A 12,870-nucleotide genomic window follows, 5' to 3' on the forward strand; every position below is an offset into this window, starting at 1 on the left:
GTAATGTCGTTGTTAGTGGCACCTGGGGTCCGGCCTCTGGGGTCCGGCCTCTGGGGTCCAGCCTCTGGGGTCCGGCCTCTGGGGTCCAGCCTCTGGGGTCCAGCCTCTGGGGTCCAAGCCTCTGGGGTCGTTCTTGTGTACGTCAGTAATGTCCAGACTCGACCCCGGCTCAAGAAGGCTTTTCTTTAACGTAACAAAACCCATTCGCTCCGGCTTTGGCGGGTTTGCTTGTCAGGGTACTTGCCCTCCTAGGCTCTTATCAAGTACACCTTTAACAGCAGATAGTGGAGATGTCGGTCAGATTGCAGACAGTAGGAATGGTGTGTCCTGTACAGCCAGCAGCAAGACCCGAGAGGGCATTCTGCACTCTGACCTGTGTGATGGTGAGCTAATGCACCAGGCTAGAGAATAAGAAACACAATAAAGGATGCCCTCCGGGAGCGAGTGGTTCCAGTGCAGTGGCTCCCATTTTGTATGCAAAGTTTGAAAAGCTGCTTTGAAGCACTTTAAATCTGTAAAACAGGAAAGAATGCTATCTTCTTCTTTTTTTTTATGCATGCTCAATAACCCAGGTAAGGAAATCCCAGGAGGTGAACCGGTTCATCTGAACGTTGGGTCCAGATGAAGGTGACTCACCTTCTTTGGAGAGAGCTTGCTAGCTAGCTCTGTCGTGACCACATGAGCTGGCACAGCCACCACTGAAGCGCTGTAGCCCATGCTTAATGGGGGGGTTATCCACACACCTGGAACGCATCTTTGACCAACCAGATTGCTTTGCTGCAACGGCTAGTTTTATAGCAACACCATAGTTTCACTCCCAAACATAGTCTGCATTCTGGTGTTGTAAAACACACTGGCTCTTGTTTTTTGATTGTGGGTCAGCGGGCCCATCCGCATGTAGAAGAAGACAGAAAGAAAGAAAGCCACTTTATTGTGTTATTGCGCAGGTTACAATGCAATTTGTTCCCTGCATTTAACCCATCCCATTGTTTAGGAGCAGTGGGCAGCTGCAGCGCCCGGGGACCAACTCCAGTTCTTCCTTCCATTGCCTTGCTCAGGGGCACAGACAGGCGTAATAACCCTAACATGCATGTCTTTTTGATGGTGGGTGCAAACGGGGGCACCCGGACGAAACCCATGTTTCACATGTACTGTATTGATGCGTACAAAGTGAAAGTAAATGTGGATGAGTGCTTTAGCACTTTATGCATTGCCTGTTATTGTTCGTGTGAATAATGGCACACATGCCTGATGTTGAACGTATGACGACAGTTTAGGAGGCCATTGTTAGGTTGCTGTTTGATGCCTAGTTCTGACTCACCGAAAACATGTAGGGAACTCCTCCTACAGTAACCTCCCCCCCCATATACCATACACACAGAAACGTGACCCCCAGTATAGGCATTGAAAACTGGCTTCCTCCAGACAAATTCTTTGAAACAGCCCGACATGCAGCTGCATGTAGTGTGCCACTGTTGCCGTGTCTGTTCCTGTAAAAATGCAACGTACATAAGTGGAGTCAAGAGAATAGCTGATGTCAGCCTATGTTACGTAATAGTCATACAGGGCCAGCCTTTATTAAAGCTGGATACGGGGGGGGGGGGGATCTGGGGACGGTAAGGAATCACACGTTCCTTGTCAACATGAGCCATAAAGCTCATCTTGGGGGACGAGTAAATGGCGGCGAGGCGTTTTACGTACCAATCAGTTTTGCTGGTGCGCTCCGCAGCAGACATAGTGGTCTAAATTAGAGAGAGAACTGCCTGTCCTGGTTTCCTCGCAGGGCAGCGTTCAGCAACTGCAGTTTGGGAAACGTTTGGCCGCACTCGAGGTTTATCACTGTAAAGTGGAGGAACGTGGGACTTTACAGAGCATCACCCAGCTAGCAGGAAGCACCGACGTATTCCGTTGGCAAGTTGTGAGGATGTGCTTGTCAGTGTGGGCAATTAGTCTTCATACTCATACAGGCTATCATGTTGCTGCTAACGCTGCCAGCAGGCCCGCGCAGCTTCGCGTGTACCTGCCTGACTCTCGACAGCCCTGCAGGCTGAACTCTAATCAGAATCAGAACCAGGATCGGTTTTATTAGATTAGTAACTTTCCACAAACGGTGAAATGAATTTTGACTCGGTGTGTTGCTCACATATGTGCGTCATCGGAGACGGCACAAAATTATAACACAGTATAGTAGAAGCTAAAGAAGGTGAGGAAAAATGGAAAAAAGGCAAATAAGTGCCTAGCTGTGTTTATAAAGATGTTAAATTTGAAAGGGTAAGTAGGCAACAAACAAAAAAACAACCTTTACCATGTAAAATTAGCAACTAGTTAAGATGTAAATACAGCTTTACTTCATTGTTAGAATAATAAGAAACCCCAATTAGAAAACCAGCAGCGTTTGACGTCCTGGTGAAATGAACCAAACTTAAAACGATAAGATGAGGCGTGGATGTCCCGCAACTTTGTTTTTGTGTAAATTTGCATGTCCGTGGGGTCTAGTCGAGTGGTTTCAGCACATACCGCACGGCCACAACATCGCCGGTTCAATTCCAGCCGGCGACCTTTGCTGCATGTCAAACCCTTCTCTCTCTCTCTCTCTCCCTCATTTCCTGTCTACCTTTCCACTGCCACTCTAATAAAGGCAGAACTACCAAAACATAATCTTCCAAAAAAAAAATTTGCATACTCTTTTGATCTGTGCATTTGCATCTTTATGTTCCATTTTAGTTAGTATGGTTGATTAAAAAAAAGTGCTATATCATGTTAGTAACAGGCGACCGCTTTCGCCGTTCGGCTAATTCGAGACTAAGTCAATGTTACAGAAATGTTCTATGTGTTTAAAGATGGAAACGCCAACATTAAAAGAGCGGTTTAGTGGCAGTGGAGCTCATTTGCCGTAAATGAGCGCAAGTTTATCAATGGCCATCCCCTGTGCAAATGAGGCTGAGCGGGGTTTGATCCAAGCACCACAAGGACCTGTTTGATCCGCGGGAGCTGCCCGCGTAATGAACCTGTATGCAGGTGCTGTGCACTGACTCTCCTTGCATGGTAGTTGTGGCCCTTTGCACAGTTTCGGGTGGAATATATTTCAGTTTTCCCCCTTTAGCTTCTCTCCCGCTGTGAGGCCGTGCAAAGTGTCTCGCACCATAACGTCTCTCATGTTAAATAATCGATAGTTGTCTGCGGCACAGAGCGCAGAACACGCTCGGCCTTGCAATACGTCTCACGTTTCGCCAACCGGCCCCTAAATGCACAAGCAGGATCTCCCGAGGGCACAGGGCTATCCTCAGAATGCTAAGTCGAGGATCTCGGTTTGACCCATCAGTTTGAAAAAATACAAATAAAAGAAAAAACTCCAGAGTCTTCCCTCTCTGGACCGTGTGTGGGTTATAAGATAGCACTGCAACCAGGCTGGTACCTAGTTGGGATCCTGTGCCTGTGTCAGGGTTGAAATTCATGCAGGTATAATGGAGTAATCCGGGCTCAGGGGAGAAGATACACTCGAGGAGCAGAGCACCCCTTCAGTAAGCCAATGGGCCTCCTCAGCCAGAGGGCATTGCTAAAGGCAGGGGCTCCCTGTGAGCATTTAACTGCCAGGCGACAAACTCTGGCCTTTTTTTGTGCATCTCCCCATCTTCGAGTACGTCCACACAAATACCGATAAATTTGAAAATGCCGCTGTGACGGTGAAAACCGGTAGAAAGTTTTCCATTCACAGTAGCGTTTTCCTATCGTCGTTTTCGACAAGTTTGCCGTCCACGTTAAAACGCCAAAACAACAGAAAGGCAAACACTGAAGTTTCTTCGACTGGGCCTGCCAAGTCCACTTGAGCCAGCTGCTCACATGACAGTCGTGTCGGCGTTTTCGAAAAGCTCTGTTTTCGCCATCCACACCACAACGCAGCCCACTTTAGAGAGCACATTTGGAAAGCGCTGGCTCAGTGCGGATGGAAGGCCAAAATGGATAGAAAAAGACGCGTTTTATGAAATTTAATCGTGTTTGTGTGGACGTAACTTTTACCAGCCTCCCCTCCTCTCTGGTAGGCGAAAACCCTTACAGGCCCAAACCGGAAATCCAGGTACTGGCATTAGATTGGAAAAGACCACATCATAATAATGGCAAAGAAATGCAACTGTTTGTTTTAATGGTGTTCTCTGTGTTCTTTCTGTCTTCACAGGAAAGATGAGAAGGAGTATGCACTGAAACAAATAGAGGGCACTGGGATATCGATGTCTGCCTGCAGGGAGATCGCTGTAAGTTAAAGAGATACTTGCATCAAACTCCGGCCTTTCCTGTTGTTAATCGATGTAAGGAGTATGGATGTGATCGATGAGACAAATGGTAGCCCTAAAATCACATGTATGGCCAGACGAGAGATATCGGGGGGGGGGGGGGCGAGTAACTGATTTCCAGTTGGCGAAAATGTCTAACTTTAGCATAGAGGGCGTGTCCGTAGTGGGACGCTATAAAAGTGGAGATGCACCCTTTTGGCATACGGCTGTACTGGCTGAGCAACATATTTGTGAGGCGAGTAGTCAACTTCCACTGAGAAAGAGGAATCGTCTTCCACTTCCACATCCTCAACCTCAAAGCTGCTGTCGGTGGCCTCGTTGCTCGCCATTTTTTCTTCCTTTTTTTTTTTTTTTGTAAAGTGACGACAGAGCAGGAAGGGGGCTGTCGCCTGTGAATTTCTCGTTTTTCTACGGCAAGCGACCGGCGGTTTAGCCCCCAGTGTTTAGCCCACCCAGCCACACCCACACGACCACCCTGAATTTCAGTAGCCAATAGGTATGAAACCATAAAACCACACCTACCTCTCGGTTGTATTTCAAACCACCCCCGTGTTAGAAATGTGCTCAGAAACGGCGTGGAAGTACCTCTGTAAGGATTTGTGTGTTTTCAGTACTCGCGGACCCGGAGAGGAATTCCCTCACCGCTTCACATACTCAACGATTAGCTGACGGGAGTCCACCCCTGGGATGTGGGGTGGCAAATAAGCCAAATTAATTGACAGTAGGGCTCTAAAGTTAACATTCGCTCAGCGAAGAATGGAAAGCAATGACAAACTTAACAATTTCAAGTGCAATGTAAAACTGAACAACTCTGTTCAGCCCCCCCCCCCCCGCAAGTCCCCTTCAGATGGATTACACCATCATTCCTTGTGCTTTCAGGTGCTTTAGTGAAATATACCTTCATATATGCTTCGTTCCTGCTGAAGGATATTCCATTTATGACCTCGTGGCCACATTTTACACATAGGATAAGGCTGAATGTCTGTATGAGATCTCTTTCAAAGACACATCACTAGCTCTGGAGGTGAGAGTTTTGGACAGAGGTGTGTGAAAATCAAGTGCTCGGTTTCGGGAGGATAGTCGTTACCCGCACTGAGATGAGTTTTTCCCCACAAGAGAAAAATTCCCCCTGCTTTTTCTCTTATCATGCTCTTAACCGCTGATGACAATGCACTCTAGAAAACACCGACATTGTTGTGCCTCCGTGAAGGGGCGTAGTGCTCACAAGGCCAAATTGTCAAGTCCCTGCCAAGAGCGGTCCGAGAGTGCTTAACGTGCAACCTTTTCATAGAGGAAACATGGCCGAAGTCGGCTCAACACAAAGTCACCAGGTCCTCACCTGCTTGAACTCAACGAGACAAGTGTGTTGCCCTTGGACTGTGCTGTTATTTGTTTTGTTCGCTCTGTTTTTGCGTTTTCAGTGGTGTCGTTTTTAGGGAATATTTTTTGTGGGCTGGGAGAAACGGCGTTTCGTTTTTATTTATGTGCGAAGGTAGATCATGAAAATGACCAGAAACCAAATCTCGAAGAGCTTTGCAGCTGCGACGCAGAATGTCCTTAGTTGTTTTTGCCCCCCACAAGACATTCCCTGCTTTCGTTCATTTTATCCCAAGATTTTACGCCGAGCTAATTCCCGTCGACGAGGGAAGGCGTGTGCAATGTCCTGCACCCTTTTTGCTGTTTTTAAACTTTCAACATGGTTGATGAGACGTGAGGGCATGGGTGTGGGCTGTCATTCGTGGAGCAACGTGCACTTGTCTTCATGGTACTCGGGTGCGAGAAGCTTATTTGTTGGTCCGTGCTGAGGAAAACGTACATTGACGGCACACCCGGCACTGTGGGGAGTTCACGTTGATTGACGCGACGAGCTTTAGTGCAAACGAGGACTGCACAGCAAACCGGTTTCCTTTTCGAAGCGGCTCCTGTCAGTGCAAGAAAGGGGTCATCTTTTGCTACGCCGAAGAACTCGGCCTCGGGTTTCGGTGCGGAAGGGGGTCATTGCACGCTTTGGTATTCCCGAAGCCTCTCTCTCTCTGTCGTGTCACGTGTCTTTTGTAAGCATGACACCTCGAGAGCTGCTGTTGTAGAGGAATGTGAAAAATCCCATCTGGGAAGTTGGTTTTCCTAGTTTGATGGCGCCTACGTGATCGGCAGCGTTCCGGCACCGTTGTGCGGCGGTGCTGCTGAGGTGTCCTGAGTGGGAAAGAAAAGCACAGGCCGCAGGAAAAAACACGGACACAAGAGCGTATCACGGGTCCTCGGGCGTCTAGCTGAGTAGCCTCGATGCAGAGTGCTTGGTTGGTGATGGCGCTGGTGGAACGGGCTCACCCGTACGTCCCCGAGGGACCGGCAGATAAGGAAAGAATGTTGCCCTTGTGAAAGGGCTAATTGGACGTTGTGTAAGGGGCTCTGGTTTCCAGCCTGCCTACGTACCGTGATAGGAAGGTATGCAGTCAGCGGTCCCCTCACAATGTCAATATGTGGTCTGTGCTCAATGTCACTACCGCCGCACGGTCGCCAGAACTGGCTCGTCTGTTTGCAAACTTCCCCCACTCGCGGGGATTCTTTGACAGAAAGCCCGCGGTGCCGTGCTAACAAAGGTGAACCCAGCTGTGCATTTATTCACACACACACACACACACACGGATTTACTAGATGAAGGCCGGTCGCTGATCATTTATATATTCCTATTGATGAAGTAATCTACTTTTTTTCACTTTCTCAAAACCAGTCTTTCCACTAAGGGTGCCGCTTGCTGGTGCTCGCGGTTGTTTTGGTGGGTGTCGACTTCATGAGAAAGTTTGCTCGGAGGGAAGTGTGTTCAAAGCGCTCCTCCGCCATGATTCATTTCCCCCCAATAGCTTGTCATTAGACGTCCCTGTCCGTCATGTTCGTTTATCTTCACCCGAACCGAACCCTCCTCTTCTCTTCCCCTATAACCGATGCTCTCGTCCTACCTCTGACACCTGATGGGTTCTGACAGCTCCCTCGACGCCTCTCATTAGACAAAAGTTCACACGGCGCCTAGCTCGAGCATACGCCGTTATCGGAGCTTGATCGTTGTGATTTTAAACTGGAATGATGTGAGTTTCACTTTCACTCGCCCCGTGAAACTGCCACACAGTGCAGCCAGCGTCATGAAGCACTTGGCTGCAGATTCCTTCAACTGGCAAATATGAAGCAACATGAAGAGCATACAAAGATATATATATATGTTATATGTTAGAAAAATCTGAACTAATGACGTGTCTGTGTGACTATGCAGTAACGCATTAATAACACTGCATTTTGGGGTCTATTCCGTTGCCTACCAGCACGGGGATCGCCGGTTCGAATCCTCCCCGTGTCACCTCCGGCTTGGTCGGGCGTCCCTACAGACACAATTGGCCGTGTCTGCGGGTGGGAAGCCGGGTGTGTGTGCCCTGGTCGCTGCACTAGCGCCTCCTCTGGTCGGCCGGGGCACCTGTTCGGGACTGGGGGGGGGGGAATAGCGTGATCCTCCCACGTGCCACGTCCCCCTGGCGAAACTCCTCACTGTCAGGTGAAAAGAAGCGGCTGGCGACTCCACCTGTAACGGAGGAGGCATGTGGTAGTCTGCAGCCCTCCCCGGATCAGCAGAGGGGGCGGAGCAGAGATCGGGACGGCTCGGAAGAGTGAGGTAATTGGCCGGATAAAATTGGGGGGGGAAAAGAGGGAACAAAATCCACCCCCCCAAAAAAGAGTCAACAGATAGGATAGCTAGTTGACTCGTGGTATAGTAAGTAAAAGTTGTAAAACAGATTGAAGACCAGCGTCAAGGCTCGTGTACGAGACTCAGGTGTCGCCATGCTGCCCAAACAGGGTAGCGGTGAAAACGTGTGATGGCTGGCAGCTCAAAGCGCTTTTCGCGAGGCGCTAAATTAAGAAGTCCAAGCAAAGCAAGGCAGCAAGGACAGCTGTAAAACAGCACACATGGCTTCAGCTCGTAGCCCAGATCAAGGTCCGCGGGCTGAACACGGGACCCCGGAGGTTAGAGCCGGAGGAAGGGGGCACGCTAGGTCATGCAAAATTGAAGGCGTCGGGTCAAAGGTCGCGAAGTAAAGCTCGCTGGCATTTCGACCCCTCCGACTTGCGAGCTGATTTAAAAGCTGTGCAGGAATCCCACGACAAATGTGCGGTGCCCTGTGAGCGGTGCAAATGAAACCTAAAACCGGGGGGGAAATGAGATCAGGTTTTGTATCAGCGACGAGAGCGCCACGACTGGTCCGGTGCGAACCGTAAAATGCACGGTTCCGCATTTTCTAAACTTTGCATGTGTGCACAATGCAAAACCAAAACAGGGGCTATTTTTAGTCAGCTGGCGGATCTGTCTGACATACCTCCATCGGGCCTTTTAAAAGCCTGTTTCGAGGTGTTAGTGTTGAGACGTCATACCTCACTTGGAAAGAATTGAGGGTAAAAAAAAATAATAAAGTGTTGCGTAGTACCGCTCGCAGGCCTCGCCAGACACGGCCTTGGACCGCCGAACACGGTGAGACTCGGCGGTGTGCATGCAAAAATCGCCTCTGGAGAGTGCGGCGACAGACTGAGAGCAGTCTTTCCCCTGCTGTGCACAGTGTCCACAGTTGAATTACATCACCCCGGGGGGAGAACACTCTCGCTTGGTCCTGTAGTGAAGCCAGCCAGTTGTATAACATCTCTCATTAACATTATCCTCGGCAGTCTGGGAGGATGACGCTGTACTAATTGTAAGCTGTAAAACAATTGAACGTATCACATGTCGTCTTGGACGCTTTTTATCCCTGGCACCCTACAAACACCGCAAGTCCCGATTTTCTCCGGCCAATCGCCCCGCTCTCCCGAGCCGTCCCGGTCTCCAACCCCACCCCCTCTGCTGATCCGGGGAGGGCTGCACCCTACCACACGCCTCCTCCAATATTAGGCTGTTTGCATATGATGTCGCGAACTACAGATGGGAGGGCGGGAAGTGATGTTCTGCACAGGAAGCACTGTCACAAACTTTTGAAATGCCTACGTTTGGCGTCATTAACCGAGAGGCCACAAGGAGGTTTTATTGAGCGCCAAAAGTTGTTGTTCATGGGGGGGAGGGGGTGCAAGAAATTGACCGGTCGGGAGGAACGGAGTCGGATCCCTCTTTATAACATAAGGATCATGTCCAACATTTCTTACTTTCTGTTTATACCTTTCTCTCATCATGTCGTCTAAACTAGCACAGTTCGGCGGTCCGCGGTGGTGTAGCGGTCTAAGCGTCGGCTTTGTGGCGACGCAGTTGCCCACTGGGGACCGGGGGTTCGCGTCCCGGTCTCGTCAGATCCGACTATGGCCGGACTCGATGAAGCAGCAATCATTGGCAACGCCGTCTTCGGGAGGGGGGCGGAGTCGGCTTGTGTTCGTCACGTGAATGCGTCTCTGGGTGTGTCGGAAAAAGCAGTGGTTCGGCCTGGAGTCGCCTCGTCACGAAAGTGGGGAGGGGCTCTCCTTCGAGACCGCCGGCCGGAGAGATGCAGTTGGCGTACGCATGCAGTACGAGGGTGGGCGTTTGAATTACAATAGGGATCGATTGGCCACTAAATTGGGAGGAAAAAAGGGGAAAATCAGAAATAAATTGATATAAACTAGCGCAGCTCGGGCTGAACTGGCTCCATCTCGTCCGTTCTGCTTTTCACTCCCTGCCCTCCATCTGAGTCTCAAGCGTCATCAGAATCACGTGACTGCGAACAGGCTATACATGTGGAGTCGCCAGCTGCTTCTTTTCACCTGACAGTGAGAAGTTTCACTGCGTGGGAGGATCACGATATCCCCCCCCCCCAACCGACCAGAGGAGGCGCTAGTGCAGCGACCAGGACACATACCCGCATCCGGCTTCCCACCTGCAGACACGGCCAGTTGTGTGTCTGTAGGGACGCCCGGCCAAGCCGGCGGCAACACGGGGATTCGAACCGCCGATCCCCGTGTTGGTAAGCGACGGAGTAGACCGCCACGCCGCCCGGATGGCTCGAGCGCACGCGTTTCTGAACGCGCCTCGTACGGAAGAAGCGGGAACACGGTCTGTGTGTGTTTCAGGAGCCGACGACCAAAACCCGAAAAATGAAGCTTCTAGAAGCTTTTTAGAAGTCAGGGTAAAGGTGCCCCACCGCCTGTGTGTGATGTGATTCTTTGTGTGTGTGTTTGTGCGTGTATGCATGGTTGCCGTCCTCAGTCTTATTACGGGTATATGACCTTTCACCTCAGCGGAACGTCATCTGTGTTGTTTCTCTCCGTCCACGGCGCCTCTGACGTCGCGTCAATAGCTGCATGTCATCGGCTGTCAGACGGGCATCCTGCCCACCGGTCTCTCTCTCTACCTGGCCCCCGGCTGAGTCCGGCTTCTGCCGAACAAAGATGGCGTCACGGGCTCGGACAAGACGGTAGGCAGCCGGTTGCGTGATTTTACGGCTCGTCGTAAGCTGGTGGGGGGGGGGGGAGGTCGGCTGTCTTCGGCGAGCTTCTCTTTTTGCGGGAAAAGAAAGAGACGTAAAGAAGTGGCGTTTGCGCCGTATTCGTAGGTGCTGGTGGACGTCAAGCGAGCCATCGGAGGCCTCGTTTACTGCGCCTCTTTGTGCGACGACTCTCGACAGTGAAATGGAAACGAAACGGTCGGTTTTGTTCTCTTTTTGTGTCGCTCAAACATGCAGAGAAACTCGTTTTTTTTTTCACGCGAGTGAGCTGAGGCGACTAATCTCTCCACAACTGCTCCCCGCGAGAAGCCTCCAGACGGCGACAGCGGTGGGCCTGTTTGTGATTTCAGCCAGGCGTGGGGCAGGGAATATAAAACAAGGGGGGTATTTTCTCATGAAATCTGCGGCGTTCTTCTCAGAAATGGTCATGTCGGGCCATGGCAGTCTGTCCCGTAGCATGCGGGCGAGAAGCGTTTTATGGGGGTGGGGGGGGGATGTTGTTTTGTGCTGCGGGCGGCAGGCTTGGCGCTGCGTTCGTCCTGCCCTACCGGTTTCACCGAGTCGACGGGGAAGGACGTGAAGTCTGTGAATTACACGCGGAGGAGCGAGGCCTCCTCTGCTGGAGGTGGGGCCCCCGTTCAGGGAAGTGTACGGGCGGGGGCCCCGGGGAAAGGGGAGACTGAGGTGGGCATGAGTCGAGGGAGGCCCCGCGTGGAGCCTTGGAATGCAGGTGGTAGGTGAGCAGAGATGGGATCCCCCCCCTCCCGCCATTGTTGAGCTGGGCAGAACAGGCCCATATGGGGGAGGAGCGGCTTGCCTGCTGAGTCTTAGAGAGACCAGAAATTGGTTTTCTCTCAGATTTTTCTTCACCAAAACAGAGGAGAAAGCAGAACAATGGAATCTTTGTTCCCAACACACACAGGCATGCACGCACACACACACACTACAAACTGGGCAGACTTAGCAACAGGAATCCATTCCCATGCAAGGGGGACTGGGAGATAGGTGGCCGCAGTCCACGTGTTCTTGAGTCTCCCAGCATTAAAGGAAAATTCCAGTATTTTCTAACATAAGCCCCATTTTCCAACCATTAGGAGTGGATAGATCAATCTTTTAAACTGATCCAGCGTCGAGCAAGTTAGCCTCAGCTGACTGCTGCACACCGAGCTGCAGCGTAATCCTTCTGCGTAGCGGCTGCTAAAAGAGCTCTTCTGGGGAACTAGCAGACTCCGAATGTAATGACAGGAGTCGAGAGAAGCTTAGCCGCAATATCAATCATGTAATTATATCAATCCATTTCTAACCCGTAGCAGAAGTCTGGCGCTGGGATCATGTGAGGAGTGAGTTGTTGCGGGAAGATGACAGTTGGAGAGCGAGAGTTTAAGAGAAGTGCAAAAATGAAAATGTTAAAAAAAAAAAAAGGTCTATTGTTGTGCTGACTGACTGTGCCGGGGGTTGTCTTTCATAAAGCCAGTGCTCCGAGCGGGCCGGTGCACACCGGTTTGCAGGAGCGGCACTTGTACGTTTTACTCGTCGGTGTGCCGTGGCTTTTTCTTGTGCACCGGCACTTCTCGCAAGCCGCCGGCACTCTTTTCTGCCCTCTCTGTATCAGGTTCTCTGGGCGATTCATAATGGCCCAAAATAAACGGTATTGCGCAGGGGGGCAGTACGCGACGGTCACCTGTCCCTGTTCCCACCTGCCTGCTTTTCTGTCAGCGGCTAGTCCGAGTAGCACTACATTCTCTTTACAGTAATAGCCTGGAGGACAGCTGGACACGGAGCTTGGTGATGCAGAGGTGCTTGGTTTGTGCGACACGCTTAGACTAGAGACAAGAGAAAGTATCGGGATTTCGCCGGGAATACGAGGAGCGGAGGGCATCATCAGGCCGGGATCTGACGCTAAAGCTAGTGTCAGATATGGTTGTCCCCTTGATTAAATAAATGTATGCTGTGAACATCAGCAATATCTGCTAGTGTCTTTAATTCACTAGAAATCCAGAATGTGTCGCTTTGCTGAGACACACGCCAACATGTGAATAAGCGGTGGGATGTTGTAGCCAAATGGTTATGTGTGGCCACACGGTCGTAACATCGCGGGCTTGATTCCATCCAGTGACCTTTGTTGCATGCCATACCCCTCACTC

The 12,870-nt window shown here is 50.8% G+C and overlaps 1 protein-coding gene across 1 annotated transcript in view; it reads left to right on the forward strand.

The window, feature by feature from the left end:
* Positions 1-12,870, forward strand: part of cdk19 (cyclin dependent kinase 19) — a 44,070-nt gene that overhangs the window by 857 nt on the left and 30,343 nt on the right. Inside the window, exon 2 of the mRNA XM_056294221.1 lies at positions 4,175-4,250. Coding sequence (XP_056150196.1) covers positions 4,175-4,250 — 76 coding nt within the window. The remainder of the gene's footprint in view (positions 1-4,174; positions 4,251-12,870) is intronic.

This window comes from Lampris incognitus, chromosome 15 (assembly GCF_029633865.1).
Source record: "Lampris incognitus isolate fLamInc1 chromosome 15, fLamInc1.hap2, whole genome shotgun sequence".
In the NCBI taxonomy this organism is placed as follows: domain Eukaryota; kingdom Metazoa; phylum Chordata; class Actinopteri; order Lampriformes; family Lampridae; genus Lampris; species Lampris incognitus.